Here is a 19401-nt window from a genome sequence, read left to right as displayed (position 1 = left end):
CCCAACAAAAGTGTTGTCTTCAATGTTCTACTATTTTTGCTCTGTCATATATTTCCTTTAAAAAAGTACTTTCTGATAAATTTTGACTGTCTTTAAGCTTTAATGCAAAGCAAAGCTGAGCTAATAATGCCTTCTGCAGTTTTACTGCAGAGAGCTGAGTAATTGATTCCGTACTCAAAATAAAGCCAAGAATAACACAAATTATTTCATCATCAACACCTTTTTTTTTTTTTTAACTCTTAATGAGCCCAGTCCCACCACCATCAGGTAACAAAAATCTTATCTTTTTTCACCGGTTAGAGGTTGTTCTGCCCAGGAGAGTGGCGTGGGGACGACAAGGCCCACTTACCTTCCAGCAGGTCTCTGGCCAGACCAGGTTCTGCCCCCGTGGACCGAACAAAGTCTGACAGGACTGCGTCCATATCAAGAGTCATAGGATCATGTAGAAGGGCTGCCCAACACTCAGCCGAGGTGGGGTTTGGAAGCAGGCTAGAAACCATCCATCTGCAAGAAAGGAGAGAGGAGCCACAGTGCTGTAAGAGGGGAGGTAAGTGGCAAAAGTGCACGCAAGTGAGCACGCACGCAGAGAATGGAGAGCTGAAACCATTTCTGCCCGTGTGGGACAGCGGCCCCATTCTTCAGGTAAGACACTGAATAAAAATCAAACCCAAGCGTCATCCCTCTGAGCATACCATATGAGCCTGGGGGGCAGAACCAACTCCAGTGCTTCTGACCTTACATTTGTCCATTCCAATGACAGCTGACTGAGAAGAAGACAGACCAGCAATTGCAGTACTAGATATTTGTCCAAAGGCTACAAACATAGTGATCCAAGGGGCACCTGCATCCCAATGTTTATAGCAGCAATGTCCACAATAGCCAACCTATGGAAAGAGCCTAGATGTCCCTTGACAGATGAATGGAGAAAGAAGATGTGGTATATATAGACAATGGAGTATTACTCAGCCATCAAAAGAATGAAATCTTGCCATTTGCAATGATGTGGATGGAACTATTATGCTAAGTGAAATAAGTCAGTCAGAGAAAGACAAATACCATATGATTTCACTCATATGTGGAATTTAAGAAACAAAGCAGAAGAACATAGGGGAAGGAAGGAAAAATAAAATAAGATGAAATCAGAGAGGCAGACAAACCATGAGAGACTCTTAAAGATAGGGAACAAACTGAGGGTTGCTAGAGGGGAGGGGGTGGGGGAGATGGGGTAACTGGGTGATGGGCATTAAGGAGGGCACTTGATGCAATGAGCAATGGGTATTGTATGCAACTGATGAATCACTGGATCCTACCTCTGAAACTAATAATATAGTACATGTTAATTAAATTGAATTTAAATAAAAAATTTACAAAAGAGATAGACTAGATTGTTTAAAAAAAATCACCCACGTACACATTGATTAATTTGGGGTTACTAGATTTCCAATCCTCTCCCAAGTTAACCAAGCACGCAACACTACCATAATGTAACTGCGTTGCCCACTACATCCCAATTACAGCTTTATCAGTGAGCCAACCCACTCCCTCGGCTCTCATCCTCCTCTTGGCTCTTAGGAAAGAGTCCATGCAATCCAGAGCCGACTGAAGTACCAAACCTGCTGAAATGACTGCTGAGCTATCTGTCATCTCTCCAAGAATCGTCGTTGTCACAGGAACAGTCTGATAAAATTCATAAGGATGCGAGATTTCCCAGGCAGAACGGTCCCAGTTAGAACCATACAAGAGGTATCCTGCAGCTTGACCACAGAATGCACCCGCCAATTTTGCTGGAAGAAAGCAACCAGCACCTGGCCTGGGAGGCTCACAGCAGGGAACCAGTGCTGGGCCAGTGGTGGATACCTGGTCATGGCTGATAAATTGGAAATGCATCCCTGGGTTTGCATACGTAAGGGGTGGGCAAACGATGGCCCATGGGCCAGGTGGGAGCTGCCATCTGTATTTGTACATAAAGTGGTACTGGAACATAGTCACATCCATTCAGTCACATGTTGCCTCTGGTTGCTCTTCACGTGGCTGAGTTGAGCAGTTAAAACAGAGACCACAAGGCCCACAAAACTAAAAACATGTATGAGCTGGACCATAGATTTTATACTGATATAAAAGCCCATGGCAAATGTTATACTGGTATAAAGTAAGCATCTAATTAAGTATGTAATTAATTTTACCTGATGTGGGGTGGATTTAAGTCCCATGCTATTGATGAGTGTCCTTGTGCCTTCTTCCCAGATAACCACTCGGATGCTTTGCTCTGGGAGCAGAGACCAGATTCTCTGACAGATGCTGCTACTTCAGAGCCAGGCTCGCTGGCCTAATCTGACCCGCCACTCTGAACAGCTGTGACATGCTGCCTACCCACTCTGAGCCCCTCTGTGCATTTGTAAGACTGGTGGAAATAAGCTTATCTAAGGTTCCAGACCATGGGGAGGGGGCATCAGGCAGGGAGGTGTGTAACCTCAGAGCTCTTCACTGTTTTTATGCCATCTTGCACGTGGCTCTTACTGTGGGTGAAGTTTTTGGTTGGTGTTGCTAGAAAGTAAGAAAATTATTTGACCTGATGTATATGGTACCAATTAGGAGATTGCCTTCTTCCTTCTGTCCGTGGACCAGAGCCTCGACTGGGAGGGTTCTTCTTTTATCACTCTTCTCCCTGGGGGACAAATCAGAGAATGAGAGCATGTTATTCTCATTTGCAGGCAGAAGCTGAAGGCTTTGCTTCTCGTCACGTGAGGCTGCATCTGAGGCCAACTGTTTGTGGCATGCCGTTGCCCTCCTGGGCCCGAAAGGCACCTTCTGACTGGCCAACTATCGGCTCCCATGTCCAGGGGGCTTCTGCAAGGGAGGGGGTGGGTCTCAGCTTTCCTCATTTTAGCAAGTATCTATATTTCAATGAATATCCTGTTCACCATACAGAGCTGTTTTATTTTTTTAAAAATATTTGTTTATTTTAGAGAGAGAGAGAGAGCAAGAGCATGGGGGCGAGGGACAGAGGGAAGGGAGAATCTCAAGCAGACTACCTGCTGAGCACAGAGTCCGATGCAGGGCTCGATCTCCCGAGAGACTGAATCATACGCTTAACTGACTGAGCCACCCAGGTGCCCCTACAGAGCTGTTTTAAATCTTACTATGAACACCATAATAATACACTGAAACTTAGCTTTTTTTTTTTTTAATTGTGAAAACATACTCATAACATGAAATTTACCATCTTAACCTTTTTGAAGTGTACAGGTCAGTGGCATTAACATTCACACTGTCATGCAAACATCCCCACCATTATCTCCAGAACTGTTTCATCTTGCCCCACTGAAGTTCCGTCCCCATTAAACACTCATGTCCATTTCTCCCCCAACCCCAGCATCTGGCCACCACCGTCCGACTTTGTTTCTGAATTTGACCATTCTAAGTGTGTTGTATAAGCAAATCATATGGTATTTGTCCTTTCATGACTGGTTTATTCTGCTCGAGCGTAACGGCTTCAAGGTTCATCTGTGTTGTAGCAGGTGTCAGAATTTCTTTCCTTTTCAAGGCTTGTCTTGGTCCATGAGTGCCGCTGTAACACAATACCACAGACTGGGCCGCTTAAACCACAGACATTGATTTCTCACCATCTGGAGGCTGAGAAATCCGAAATCAAGGTGTCAGCAGAGCTGGTGTCTGGTAAGGGCCCACTTCTCGGCTTGTAGATCGCTACCTCGTTGCTGTGTCCTCATGTGACTGAGAGAATGAGCTCTAGTCTCTTTTTCCTTCTCAGAGGGACACGAATCCCATCATGGGGGCTCCATCCTCATGACCTCATCTAGACCTAATTACCTCCTGAAGGCCCCACCTCCTAATATACAACATTGAGGGTTGGGGCCTTAACATCTGAATTTTGGGGGGACGCCCAGAGGCAGTCCACAACAAGGCTGAGTAATAGCCCATTGCATGGATATACCACATTTTGTTCATCCATTCATCTGTAGCTGGATGCTTGTGTTGTTTCCACCTTTTGCTTATTGGGAGTAACTGAGTCTAAATCACTTTTCCACTTTTACAGGTAGGTCACCATGCTGTGACCACGACAAGCTTTCACCATTGTTAGAGTACAGGTTTATGCCCACACCACCTCCTCTGTACCTTGTCCTCCATGCAGAGATCAAAGAATGGGTTTAAAATACAGTTTTTTTTTGCCACATTCAAATATAAACATTTGCACGGCAAGATGTTACTCTGCCTATCCCCTTGAAGACTTTTTTTTTATTATTATGTTATGTTAATCACCATACATCACATCATTAGTTTTTGATGTAGTGTTCCATGATTCATTATTTGCGTATAACACCCAGTGCTCCATGCAGAACGTGCCCTCCCTAATACCCATCACCAGGCTAACCCATCCCCCCACCCCCCTCCCCTCTAGAACCCTCAGCTTGTTTTTCAGAGTCCATCATCTCTCATGGTTCATCTCCCCCTCCGATTTCCCCCCTTTATTCTTCCCCTCCTGCTATCTTCTTCTTCTTTTTTTTTTTAACATAAAATGTATTATTTGTTTCAGAAGTACAGATCTGTGATTCAACAGTCTTGCACAATTTATAGTGCTCACCATAGTACATATCCTCTCCAATGTCCATCACCCAGCCACCCATCTCTCCCACCCCCCACCACTCCAGGAACCCTCAGTTTGTTTCCTGAGATTAAGAATTCCTCATATCAGTGAGGTCATAGGATACATGTCTTTCTCTGATTGACGTATTTCACTCAGCATAACACCCTCCAGTTCCATCCACGTCGTTGCAAATGGCAAGATCTCATTCCTTTTGATGGCTGCATAATATTCCATTGTATATATATACCACTTCTTCTTTATCCATTCATCTGTCGATGGACATCTTGGCTCTTTCCACAGTTTGGCTATTGTGGACATTGCTGCTATAAACATCGGGGTGCACATATACCTTCGGATCCCTACATTTGTATCTTTGGGGTAAATACCCCATAGTGCAATTGCTGGATCGTAGGGTAGCTCTATTTTCAACTGTTTGAGGAACCTCCATACTGTTTTCCAGAGTGGCTGCACCAGCTTGCATTCCCACCAACAGTGGAGGAGGGTTCCCCTTTCTCTGCATCCCCGCCAACATCTGTCGTTTCCTGACTTGTTAATTTTAGCCATTCTGACTGGTGTGAGGTGGTATCTCATTGAGGTTTGATTTGGATTTCCCTGATGCCGAGCGATGTTGAGCACTTTTTCATGTGTCTGTTGGCCATTTGGATGTCTTCTTTGGAAAAATGTCTGTTCATCTCTTCTGCCCATTTCTTGATTAAATCATTTGTTCTTTGGGTGTTGAGTTTAAGAAGTTCTTTTTTTTTTTTTAAGATTTTATTTACTTATTTGACAGAGAGAGAGATAGCGAGAGCAGGAACACAAGCAGGAGGAGTGGGAGAGGGAGAAGCAGGCTTCCCATGGAGCAGGGAGCCCGATGCGGGGCTCGATCCCAGGGCCCTGGGATCATGACCTGAGCCGAAGGCAGCCGCTTAACGACTGAGCCACCCAGGTGCCCAAGAAGTTCTTTATAGATTTTGGATACCAGCCCTTTATCTGATATGGAAGACTTCTTTTTTAAACCTAATACCCCCACTGCCACCAAGGCCTCATAGTCATGCAGTGTGGTGACACGGGAGGATGGGCCATGGGGATACGGGCTCCTGACCACCTTGGCCACACTTACCCCACTTGCCCCTGCCACCTCTTCTAGTGCACTGCTGGGCCCTGCAACCTTCACGAACCAATGCACCCACGCTGCCTGGTTCTATTGGTGTGAGGTTCGGGGGGGGGCACATCCTGGCTCCACAATCTGGCAAGTGCCTGTGCATCTTGGCCCTTGGTCCTTGGACTCCCCTGAGGGTCTCACCCTGTAAACAGGTGAACAGGTGTGTCAAGCTGTTTTCACTATGACTTTGCCTTCGGAGAGGCAGTGCAGCATGGGAATAGAAGCTGGGCCCTGGAATCAGTCTCTTGGTGCCAAAGTGGCCCCATCACTACTTCCTGTAGAGCCTCAGGCCTGCGATCAGTCCCCTCCCTGCACAATACAGTGCTTTGACTAGGTGAGTAAGGACGCTTTCTGTTATAATATCCCAGGGTTTGAAATGTCTCAAAAAAGAGAGAGAAGCAGAGGTTTCCAAATGCTATGTGAAAAGTGATGAAAAATAACACTGAGAGATTCCTTCTTCTCTGTTATTTCGACCTGCGTATGCGTCTGCCACTTTCGGCTTCCGAGCAGCCCACGACACAGACTCACTGCGGGTGTAGAGTTTCCATGGTTTATGCGGCGGGTAGGGTGCACACCTGAGGGGCAGCAATGCTCCCCTGAGCGCTTGAGAGACAGGTCTTAACAGGCCCTGTGGGGGATGGCCAGCGTCCAGCTATCTTCCTGGGGCCACCTGTGTGCCTCCAGGGAGCAATGCAGCTTTGGCTCTGGTCACACACCGCCAGGACTGGCGACTATCTGAGAATGAGAAGAGTCACTACACAAGCCTGAATACCAAATCCCTGGCTAGGCATTTTCCTAAAACCCCATTTTGTTGAACATCCTCTGTGGCGAATAGGTATTCTTATTTCCTCTTTACTTGTGAGGTTATAGAGGTTTGGAGAAGGGGAGAGCTCTGGGGGCACTGCCGGGACATGCTGGGTCTCCCGGTGCGGTCCTCTACCTCTTGCTCCAAGAGTGGTCCATGACCCTTCACCTTCGCTTCAGGCAGCAAGGCAGGGCTGACCATGAGCATGAAAGCACAGAGGCCCTTCCCATGCCAATCTCTGTGTCCCACAGCAGTCTGGCCTGGCCTGGCCTGCCCCTCTTCCAGCCCCTGGCTCCCTCCCTCCCAGGCCCTGGACTCCCTGAGGTCACACTCTGGGGAGAGCTTCCTGTACACTCCCAAGTGTGTTCTCCTGGCTGGCTCTCACCGAGAATGTTCCTCATGTGGTTCCCATCCGAGTTCTGCCTCCCTGTGACAAGGCTGTGTGCCTGCCCCCTGTCCAACCCCCAGCCATGCTCGGTCCCAGTGGGGGTCCCCTTAATTCCTGTGACAGTGTAAGCTACCATGCTACCCACCCACAGACCAGAGGGGACAAAAGCCATTGCCACAAGTCTTCCTAAAGTGCAGATCTCTCTGGGCTTTGGCACGTGCATGCACCTGTACATGTGTACACACACACACACACACACATACACACAGAACACACATCAGCTGTGGAGGGCTGGGGGAGGGGCTCATCCACGTGGGGGGAATCACATGAGGTGATTCTGATGGGGGCTGTCCTATTCCATACTTTGGGAAATATTGCCAAAACTGAAATATTGCTAAAATGCACTGTCCGCACATTTTGTCACACATTAGGTTTTTGTTCTTTATGAAATAGGAAGTTAATGTCAAGTTTACAAGCTTCTATAGGCTTAAATAACCAAATGAAGCAAAGAACCATCCACCTTCCTAGAAAGCACTCCATACATTTATGTAAAAGAACTTTGTTTTGATAAGTTAGTTTAATTAAATATGGGCATGAGTATGTGACTTTGTTCCCTTCCCCTCAAGAGGCTGAGCAGGGAAGGACTCTCCTCCTTAGCTCGGCCACATCCTAAGTGCCAACCCTGACTGGGCTGATGGCCGATCTCTATCACACAAGGCAGGGTTTACGGGAGATTAAGTGAATTACATGTCTTTGAAAGAGCTCTATAAACAATTATGGGCTATACAGATATTTCAGATCATCCTCTTGTTACCAGGGGGTCAGACCCAGGGTCTCTGAGACAGTGATTCTCAAAGTGTGTTCCTCAGACCAGCAGCAGCTTCCTCTGGGAACTTGCTAGGAATGCCCATTCCCAGGCCCCACCCCAGACCGGCTGAATCAGAATCTCTGCGGGGAGGCCCTGCCAACTGGTTTTACATGTCCTTCAGGGGGTTCTGCTGTGTGCTGAAGTCCCAGAACCACCGTTCTCAGAGCTGTGAACTTCGCTTGCCAACAAGCATTTCGAAAAGAGGTAAAAATAATGACACAGCATCAGAACAAACATGGTGACATTTTTTCCTTTATAATTGTCTTCTCTTCTGTTGATTTCTACCTCCCCATTTCCCTAACCAAACTTTCATTCCCTTCCTTCTTCAGCTGAAATACAGAATTGGCCAAATTTTCAGAACTCAGGCCTCCTTTCAACCAATTTCCTGTTCCACACCACGCCCTCCCTCCCCACCCCCAGACCTCCCTCCAGGGCAGTTCTGGCTGCTGGTCCAGGACCTGATGCCCAGCCCCTGCTGAGATTCTGCTCTCCGTCCCAGTCTTGCTCATAGTCCCCATTCCCCACTCGGTTTTGTCCTCTCTGGCCATATTAACCCTGTTGCACAGGCTCATGCAGGGTCCCTGTCTCCCTGCACTTAGGGCTACTGCTCTTAGACCTCAGTTCCCTGGCTTGGAATCACTAGAGTGTTCATGCTGCAATGGGTGTTCTGACTTCAATATCACCTTCTCTCCAGTACCTGGGGCGGCTGCCTTCATCTATCATTCAAGCAATGAGCATTCATTGAGTTGCTATTCTGTTTAGTTGCTATTCTAGTGAGTGTGTGAGACTCAAACACCGGGCACCATGAGCAACTTGGGCTCCCCTGGGAGCTTCCCAGGGAGCAGAGAGAGAGAGATGCAGAAACAGGTGCAGGCAGGAATTTGGGCCATTGTCTGGTGGAGGAATGGGTCTAACCAGAGAGAACACAATTTTAGGAAACAGGTGCAGCAGGATAAGACTAAAATTGCATCAGGATCGATTTTTCGTTAACTTCATTTCAGGGGAACCTAAATAAAACACATCTCTATTTTATTTGTCTGCAGATGTTATAACCAGAGACTGGAAGGTGACAAGACGGGATGGATGAATCTAGACTGGGAGATGGAGGCAGAGGTTAGCGGTCTGACCACAGGGGACAGACAGAGGAAGATCATGGGGAGAATGAGGGCCTGAGGGTTATCCTCCACCTCCAGAGCCGCAAACAAGCTAGTCAATGCCTTGTATGTCGTTGTATGTAACATCCATTTATCCCAACAGAGGGATTGCTGTCTGAGTGCTTGAATCCAACTTCTTTTTCCTTTCTGCTCTCCAGGCTTCACAGTACCTGGCACCCAGCAGGACCAGGACTAGGGAGAGGAACGTGAGGTACTTGCCAGGTGCAAAACTTAAGGGGCTGCAAAAATCTCAGAAATCAAGATAAACAAGTTTGGTATAACATTTAAAAAATCAAAGTTAGTGCAAAAATATTCTTGATGAACAAAATATCAATATTTTAAATGAAGGCAGGATCAGTATGACTAACTCTTCCTTTGCCTCAGGCTCCAAATGGTGGGCAATCATGGGCACACATCCAGGGTTTTCTGGTATCTCTGAAAAGACTCCTTAAAGCATAACCACAGTACCACCCTCATATCCTAAATTAACAATCCTTCCTGAATGTCATTAATATCCAGTGTTGAAATTTTCCAAAGATCTCAAATGCTACACATGTACATATTTTTAATTGTTCAGTTTGTTGGAACCAGAATTCAAATAAGGTCCATGCATTGTAACTGGCTGATAGGTCTTTTTTTAATTTATAGGTTTTGCCTCCATCTTCTTTTTCCTTAAGTTTGTTGAAAAAGCTTGATCAAGTCTATTAGAAACAGTTTATATATAGTTTTCTCTCTTTTCCTTAATGCTTCTGGAGTTTGAGTCTTAAATTTTTTTTCTTATTGCCAGATTATAGAGAATTCACCCATGTTTTCTTCTATGAATTGAAGGGTTTTATTTTTTATATTTAAAATTCTGATGCAGTTGGAATTGATCCTGGTGCATCAAGTGAGGAATGGATCCAATTTTATCATTTTTTCTATGTCTACCCTACTATTCCAACACCACTTATGGAAAAGCCCATCAGTGAGTAAGCCCCACTGATTTCAGATGCTTCCCTTATTATATGCCAAGTTTGCATATACCATTGGGTCTATTTCTGTATTTTTCTGTTAGATATATGCCTAGGTATTCATAAAAGGTATCCTTTTTTCCCCATTATGTGTGTTAACTGGTTATCATATTAATAAACAGAGCTATTGATTTGTGGTGTTAAATTTATATACTGCTATTTTTCTAAATTCCTAATGTTCTTTGAATTTTTTCCATAGCTTTTCCAGATATACAAGCATATCAAGTGCAAATAGAGATTGTGTTACCCTCTTAATTTTCAACTCTTAGATCTCATTTTCTCTTGCCTGAGTTGACTAATTTAGTATAATAGTAAATATTAGTAGAGGTAATGGGATCTTTGCTCCTAAATTTAGGGGGAATAATTTTGATATTTCCACATAGAGTAAGATGGTGAGTGCTGGCTTTTGAACTATATACGCATAGTCACATACCTATATATACGTTTAGAAAGTATCCATATACCTTCGGGATGCCTGGGTGGCTCAGTCGGTTAAATGTCTGCCTTTGGCTCAGGTCATGATCCCAGGGTCCTGTGATCCGAGTCCTGCATTGGGCTCCTTTCTCAGTGGGGAGCCTGCTTCTCCCTCCACCTGCTGCTCCCCCTGCTTGTGCTCTCTCTCTGACAAATAAATAAAATCTTTAAAGAAAAAAAAAAGAAAGTATCCATATACCTTAATGAGTGGTCTTATCATGAATGGATGTTGACTTTCACATGACTTTTTTGTTAAGATCTATTAATATGATAAATTCTATTAATGGACTTAAATACTGAAACGTACTCATATTTCTGGAATAAACCTTCTTTAATCATTCATTGGTATTTCTTTTTTTATGTGGCTTTTGATTTAGTTTGCTAATTTTTATTTAAAATTCCCACATTGATGAGGCGCCTGGGTGGCTCAGTCAGTTAAATGTCTGACTCTTGATTTTGGCTCAGGTCATGATCTCAGGTTCATGACATCGAGCCCCATGTCAGGCTCCACACTGGGCGAAGAGTCTACTTAAGATTCTCTCTCTCCCTCTCTCTCTTCCCACCCCCCCATTTGTACTCTCTCTTTCTCAAAAAATAAAATAATAAAATAAAATAAAATTCCTACATTGATATTAATGCATTAGCTTGATACATGGTTTTTATTTTTATGTGCAATCTTTGTCAAGTTTTATAGTCAACATTATATACACAAAACAAAATTAGAAGTTTATTTTCCTTCTCAACTCTCTTGCAATAACCCAAGTAGCATTGGGATCATTTGATCTTTGAAGGTTGGGCAGATATTCCCTGTGAATTGATCTGTTCTTGAGGCTTCTTTTGGGGTAAACTCTTTTACAACCTTCTCTATTGTTTTTCTACGGAAATAACTCTGTTTAGACTTTCTATCTCTATAGGATTCAATTTTGCTAGATTGTATTTTCCTACAGATCTATCCAGTTTATCTTGGATTTCAAATTTATTTGAATAGAGTTGGACAATGAAAGCCATTCTTCCCATGGGTTTAAACCCTGTCTATGTCTAAATGAGGAAAGTAACTACTACTTGTTGGGTGCCCATGATGACAACAACTGTACTAAATGTTGTATGGGAGAGTTAACTACAATACAGACAACAACTCCATGAGCCAACAAGCTTTGTTTCCTTTTATTGAAAACCAGAGAGCCCAGTGGCAGACCTATGATTCTCACACAGATCCACTTTGATTCACAGGTCACCATTCACCTTCCCTTTACAATGGTAGAGGGGTCTTCAAATGTTGTCAAGTCAAAATGCCTGGTACTTTTGAAATACCCTATGTGCACAGAGGCATGATCAGAAGCGAAACATTTCCTTAGTTGACATTCAATTATACCTTTTAATGATTTTCTCACAGTATGGAATGATGGAAGAAAAGTCTCTCCTAAAATTTTTATTTTGGGGAATAGTAGTGAGTAGAGGATCTACTGAGGTTTTCTCTTGTGCGCATTGAAATAATATACGGGGTGCCTGGGTAGTGCAGTTGGTCAAGTGACGGACTCTTGGTTTCGGCCCAGGTCATGATCTCAGGGTCCTGAGACTGAGCCCCGTATCAGGCTCTGTGCTTAGTTTGGAGTCTGCTTAAGATTCTCTTCTCCCTCTACCCCCCCACCTCTCTCTCTAAAATAAATAAAAAATCTTTGAAATAATAATCAGTGAAATATCTAATTCTTCAGGGTTCTTAATATGAAAGCAGGTGTGCAACTGTCATCATGCTCAAGGCTCATGATCCCCAAAGATTTACAGACTCTTCTTTCCATGCTACTTCTACCTTGAACTCATATTGAAGACTAGGCAATTCTTAAAGAATGCACAAGGAATAATAACCACTAATATTGACAATAATATTTGAACATGGAAGTTAATTTTTAAGGCCATGAGACAGACACTCATTGTGACTTGTAGAGAACAGCTACATCCTTGCACCTGTGTAACATGCCTACAAGAATGATCATGTTCTGAGGGAAGTTGGATGTCAGAGGCATTATCTCATCCTTGCAAATCTGCAGCAAAGCTTCTCTGCACAAGTCTAAGCCTCCATCACTGGAATTCTTTCAAGACTCTACTCCCTTGTTTTGATGGATTTATGTTTTTATCCTCCAGGCCCACAAATCTAGCTGTCACACTGGAATAAAACATGAGTCTGAACCAGACCAATGTGCCATCAACAAGGGTTTAAAAAGATCTCACTAATCATATTCAAGTTTATATTTCTACTATTTATTTCATCATTTTATTTAGCTCTTCTTCTGGGAAAAGACATGTTTCCTATCAGGTTAAAAGAGCCTAAAGGGTCAGACCCCCTCTGTACCCCTCCCCTTGTCATCATGACAGGAGAGGAACACTTTGAACATTGTGCCTAGGTCCTGGGCTGCTACCTCTGCCTGTTTGTCTCCTTTTCTCTCTCCTGGAGGGCAGAGTTCATATTTTTTTTGCCTTAACATCACCATAAGCTGAAATATACCAGATGCTCAATAAATCTGCTGAGTGAATGAATCAAATGATATTGAAAATGTTAAATCCAACTTCCTACTCCATTTTGATGGGTAGACATGAAAATAACTAATTCAACTCAGACTGGGATAAATACTATACTATTGTTTATGTGAAAAATCATTAGAATACTAGAGAGAAACAGTTCTTTCTGACCAGCAAAATGAAGAAGGCCGAAGGTAAGATGAATTTTTTAGAAGGATTTAGGAAGACTGAAAAGACATTTCAAGCTGGATGAGCACCACAGACAGAGACCAAGAGGCACAAGAACACATTTTCATGTCCAGGGGCCAGTTGTACAAGGAGCAGGAGAGACAGTGGGCACAGAGACTGTAGGTAAAGGTTAGGGTCAGACCCTATGGGCTATCAGGATAAGTAGCTGGACTGTAACATGACACCAGTGGGAAGCCACTGGAAGTTTCTGAGGAGAGAATGGACATGTGCTTTGGGAAAACAAAGACAAAAATTTGGTAACGGAGTGAAAGATGGATCAAAGGCACATAAAGAAATGGAAAGGGAAAGGTACTCACTCATTTTCTTAGATGTTGCCCATCCTATACCCACTCCTGTACTGCTGGTAGAATTTTGGTTTATCATGTAGCAGTGGAGAACTCTTGATTTTCAGAGAAGATTGAATTCTAAGCAGCAGGGGATGAATCAAAATGGGCCTGGACCAGTCATTGCTAATCTTTTCCACTTGACCTGGGATTCATCAGTTTCGATGTAGCCATAATGAATGATTCAGGTCCATGTGATGGAAACAGAAGTCAACTGCACTGAGTTTATGAGCTTATGGTTGGGTTTACACTTACCTGATAGAAAGGGATAGGCTTACTTACGATAGTCTTTTCTTATTTTTCCTTTCCTAAGCAAGGAAATAATATCTGCAAGTATACCCATCATCTTGGGACTATGGGGAAGAAAGCCAGAGGACAAGACCCAACACGCAAAGATGGTAGAAAGCTTATCCCTGATGGCATCAGTGAACATTTGCACCAGACCTAGACTACCCTTCTGGACTTCTGATTATTTTTCTCATATAAATACCTATTTGTTCAAGCCAAGTAAATCAAGTACTTGGTTACTTGTAGCTAAACTTATTCCTAGTTGCTACATGAAGGTAGAATAATTCAGATGTCAGAATTAGAAAAGAAGTAACAGAAAAAATCATAGGCCAGTGTCATTTATAAACATATATGTAAAATAGAAGATTAGGAAATGAATCCAAACTGTAGAAAAAGACATAAAAAGACAAGACCATCTTGGCCAACTGAGTTCATACCTGCAGTGCCCCAAGCAGTAATCCAACCAGTGGTTTTGTTCATCTGCATAACTAAGTGCGGGTGTGTGGAGGGAACACACTGACCAGGGAACTCAGCAGGATGTACATTTGCCTGATTTGGTTCCTCAAAGGAGGAATTTTGCCAGCCCTAGGGTTTGGTTTGCCCACACCCAGGCAAGGAGCTGAACCATAGCCCCAAATGTGGGGAGCTGTGGAGAGTGTCTTCCAGCCCCATCTGATCACAAGGGCTGGGGATGACTTCTGGAAGGTGGTCAAAGGTACAGATTTCCAGTTATATGGCACATAAGTACTAGGGATGTAATGTACACCAAGAGGACCATAGTGAATACCTGCTGCATGATATACAGGAAAGGTACTAAGAGAGTAATCCTAAGAGTTTTCATCACCAGGAAATTTTTTCCCTTTTTTTCTTTCTTTTGTTTTTATTGTATCTATATGAGAAGAATGATGTTCGCTGAACCTATTGTGGCAATCATTTCACAATTTATGTAAATCACACCAATCACACCAGTATGCCTTATACAGTGATGTGTGTCAATTATTTCTCAATAAAACTGAAAAAAAAGTAGCCTGGGTGGCTCAGTCGTTAAGCGTCTGCCTTCGGCTCGGGTCATGATCCCGGGGTCCTGGGATCGAGCCCCACATCGGGCTCCCTGCTCGGTGGGGAGTCTGCTTCTCCCTCTCCCACTCCCCCTGCTCGTGTTCCCTCTCTCGCTGTGTCTCTCTCTGTCAAATAAATAAAGTCTTTAAAAATAAAAAAATTAAAAAAAAAAAAACTGAAAAAAAAGTAATGATCCCCAGCTTCTAAGAATTATCCTACCTAATAATGAAAAGTTTAGGAGCAATTCTGTCAAAGTTCAGAACAAACCCATGACTAAATATTAGAACAAAATATGAGCATTTTAAACGGCTGGAACAAGATCAATGTACAAAAATCAATACCTTTTCTTACCAACATTAGTCAACTAAGCACGAAAAAAAAATTAAAAGATCATTTTATATTAGCCAACACCAAAAAGAAATTTCTATAATTACCTAGGGATAACACAACAAAATGAGAGAAACATTTTTGTTTTTATTTTGGTTTGCAGAATACGATCTTTGTTGAAGAAAAATAAATGGATAGGAAGACTATATTTTTAAGATGACAAGTTTCATATTTATAATAATCAATTCCAAGCAATCCCAACAGAAGTTTTATGAAAGTTAACAGTTTCTAAAACTTAGAAGAATAAATAAGCAAGAAATTCCAAGGCAATTTTGAGAAAGACCAAAGTGGATGGAGAAGTTTGTCCTATCTCATATCAAACATAACAGCACTGGGATTAGAGCAGAGTGGTCTGGGGGCAAACAGAGTCACACAGACCATTGGAGGAGGGCAGGCAATGCAGAGACATGTCCCTATGCATGCATGTGTGCATGAGCATGAGAGACAGAGAAAGAACTAGGAGGCAGAGGAAAGAGGGAAAGAGGGAAAGAGGCAAAGAGGGAAAGAGAGAGAGAGAGAGAGAGAGAGAGAGAAGGAGGAGGGAGGAAAAAAGGGAGACAGGAAGAGAATTTGATATATGAATGTGGCAGGTGCTGTTAATTTTCGATCTAATACCCATTCTCCTTGTTAGTTCACAGGTACTTGCTTTTGTCCCTGGCTGCAATGTACTCAGCCCCATCTAATAAGTCATGATTGGTCTAAGCCAATCAAGGCAATTCTGATTTCTGCATCACCAGCTTTTCTTGCAGCTGAGTGTCCAGATAACCAGTTTCTTCCCTCTCTACAAGTAGCCCCAAAATTGCAAAAAAGAAATCTGCTGGGCTACTTTAAGTGAACATTTTGCTTTTCTAACAAAAGGGGCATGCAGAGAATTCCCTATTCTCACCTTGAAAGGGATGCAAAAGGGAAGCTGTGCCTATGATCATGAGGGAAATGTAAAGAGAACTTGAGGGGCGCCTGGTTGGTTCATTCAGTGGAGCGTGCGACTCTAGATCTCGGGGCTGTGAATTCGAGCCTCACGTTGGGTGTACAGATTACTTAAAACTAGAATTTTTTTTTAAAGATTTTATTTATTTGAGAGAAAGTGAGAAAGACCACAAGCCAGGGAAGGGTGGAGGGCAAGGGAAGAGCAGACAGGAGTCTGCTGTGGGGCTCGATCCCAGGACCCTGGGATCATGACCTGAGCCGGAGGCAGCTGCTTAATCGACTGAGCCACCCAGGCGCCCCTAAAACTAGAATCTTAAAAAAAAAAAAAAAGAAAGGTGTTGTCCTGACATCATCAAGCAGCCACCCTGAGGCTAGCACTGACTCTGGACTCTCTGTTGAGTAAAAGAAGAGATATTTTCAATGAAGCCCCTGCTAGTTAACTTGCCTGTCATTTGAGGTTGATAGCATGGCTATCTGACAGAATGATAACCACGGGGAATTTCCCAAATTTGTGGAAATCCAGGGGGGGAGAGGACAATAGTATAAAATAAGTAGGCAGTACATTTGGAAAAAATACAATTAGACCCCCTACATCCTATCATTTGCCAACAAATTCCACATGAGTTAAATACATATAGATAAGAAATAAAGTGATAAACCACCAGAGAAAAGTGGAGGCGAATATGCTTATGACCTTGAGGTAGGAAAGAGAGCTGGAGGACCTGCTTGAGGTTGACCATATCCCGTTCCTCTTCCTCAGGGCACACATTTCCAGATTACATTTCCTGGTCCCCATGCAGTTGTGTGTGGCCATATGACAAAGTTCTGGTCAATGGAACCTGACATGGAAGTGATGTGGGCCATTTCTAGGACTGACCCTAACCCCTCCCTGCCCTGGATCTTCCACTTCTCTCTTATCTCTCATTTGCTAGCTCACTAGAGAGGATTCCCTGGAAAGTGTGAAACCCTGGTGGATGATGAAGCTACTGCATGGGAGTGTGAATCTGGGCTTTCCATGCTACACACATTGAGCTGACATGGCGAGAAATAAGGCTGTATTGTTTCAACGCACTGGGATTTGGGGGAATGTTTGTTGTAGCATTTAGCCTGCCCTAACTAATACAGGAAGCCTTCTTAAGGCAAAAAAGCCCATAAAAGAAAATTTTGATAACACTAATAATAGCAAAAACACAATTAATAAACAAACTTCTGAATGACAAAAAATACCATAAAATTGTCAAAGTTATATAGCAGAACAGGAGAAGACTTTGAAAAATATATAACGAATAGGGAGTTGGCATTCAGAATAGATGATGAACACTCCCAAATGATTAAAGACACATGGACCTTGGGGTGCCTGGGTGGCTCAGTCGCTAAGCGTCTGCCTTCGGCTCAGGTCATGATCCCAGGGTCCTGGGATTGAGCCCCACATTGGGCTCCCTGCTCCGTGCTTCTCCTTCTACCAGTCCCCCTGCTTGTGTTCCCTCTCTCACTATGTCTGTCTCTGTCAAATAAATAAATAAAGTCTTAAAAAAAAGACACACGGACCAATAAAAAAGCAGCAAATTACATGAATGTGCAATTTAAAGGAAATCCAAATGACCAATCAGCATGTGAAAAGATAATCAGCCTTAGTTAATAAGGGAAATACTAAGGTAACCATAAGCCATGCCTACCCACTCTTTACCCAGAAGACACCCAGAAGGCTCCCTTAAAAAATCAAGTTTGAAAACATGATTCCTGATGAGATGAACTGGGTACTTTTTTACACTACTATGGGGGTGGGGAGGTATGTTGGGCTAGCAATGAGGTCAATTGAGGACATTTTCTTTTTCAGTGTCTAAATTTTTTTAATGTGCATACTCTAACTCTACAATTCTGCCTCTCAGTATCTTCCTTAGAGTCAACCTTGCTCTATATAAGGATGTTCCTTGCAGCACAGCTAGAAATAAAAGAAACAGTTGTTTGTCAGTAGGAGGATGGCTGAATCATGTATGACCCATCTAGAACATGACCAATCACATGGGTGTTAAAATGGAAATTTCTCTAAGGTACATGAGAATATCTATGTATTATAGTGTAATTTACAACTGCTAAAAGGAGAAAAAATCCCATGTAGACAAGTGTCTGAAGGAGGTACAGCTGCTGACTCTTATGGCCTCTCAGCGGTGTGAGGCTGTGGGAGGGAGTGGAGTGGGGTTTCCACTTCTACTTTATGGCCTTCTAAGCTCTTTGACCTTGTGCTCATGAAAGACACTGTATCTTAAGCATCATTTTCCACTGAAGCTATTGAATAAGATAAGCAAGATACAGCAAGGGGCTGCACTAAAGTATGGAAGCAGAAATGAACAGGAAAAGAAGAGAAAGGTCTGGTTTGGTTGGCAATGTGCTGGGAGTTGAGAAGGAAAGGAGATGGTATATAAGGGCATAAACCTTGGAGAAAGGTAGAGCCAAGTTTTGAATTTTTCTATTAAAAATTATTTAAATTTCACAAGTACAGGACAATTTCAGCTTTTGGAGTTTCGCTTTTGGAGTTGCATTTTATTTTTTATAGGCCCATATTAGTTGAATATCTATACATGCTTGTGACTGGTGCAATTTAGTGTGTTTTATCAAAATGTCTATCTTTCCAAATAGGACAGGCCAGTTTATCTAGACAAATAAACAAACCAAAGAAAAAAAAATACCCCTATGGATGACATTATCCTAGATGACTCTGAAAACTTTAAGTAGATAACATTCAGATAAATGGATTTTTAAGAACACATCCAGCTTTCTATAATTAATTATCTGGCAACTCTGTGACCCAAAGTGTTACTCTACTAATTGTTCTTCTTGAGTTACCTGGGTTTTAAACTTTAGTAACTAGAAACACCTGCCTTAAGGTACAAATTCGTACCAGTATGCAAACAAAACTAGGACAATGTACTTCTACTCCCTGGTTCTCATTGCTTCATCTTTGAAACAAGGATAGCAGTTCCCATGTTATGTGGTTGTGCTGGAAGTTATGTAACAGTGTGCTGGGCTCATAGGGAGCACCAAAAAAGCTTAGGTATGATTATGATTGTTACTATCTATTTACTTCTTTGCCAACATGTTCTTAAACTAATAATTTTGGAAACCTAAAAAAACCCTCTGGAGTACCACTCTTCCAAAAATTTCCTTTTGGTAATTTTTGTATCATATTAAA

General features: G+C 42.9%; 1 protein-coding gene across 2 annotated transcripts in view; it reads right to left on the bottom strand.

Moving 5' to 3' along the window:
- The window catches only part of OTUD7A (OTU deubiquitinase 7A), a 386803-nt gene that overhangs the window by 169313 nt on the left and 198089 nt on the right, over positions 1-19401 (bottom strand). For both annotated transcript variants that reach the window (XM_027571864.2, XM_027571865.2), the window contains exons 3-4: positions 2570-2665; positions 350-504 (exon numbers count right to left, since the gene is read on the bottom strand). In XM_027571864.2, the coding sequence (XP_027427665.1) occupies positions 350-500 (151 nt within the window). In that variant the 5' untranslated portion in view covers positions 501-504; positions 2570-2665. The remainder of the gene's footprint in view (positions 1-349; positions 505-2569; positions 2666-19401) is intronic.

This window comes from Zalophus californianus, chromosome 6, assembly GCF_009762305.2.
Source record: "Zalophus californianus isolate mZalCal1 chromosome 6, mZalCal1.pri.v2, whole genome shotgun sequence".
In the NCBI taxonomy this organism is placed as follows: domain Eukaryota; kingdom Metazoa; phylum Chordata; class Mammalia; order Carnivora; family Otariidae; genus Zalophus; species Zalophus californianus.
Note: the sequence above shows the minus strand (reverse complement) of the source record. Positions and strands in the feature narration are given on the sequence as shown.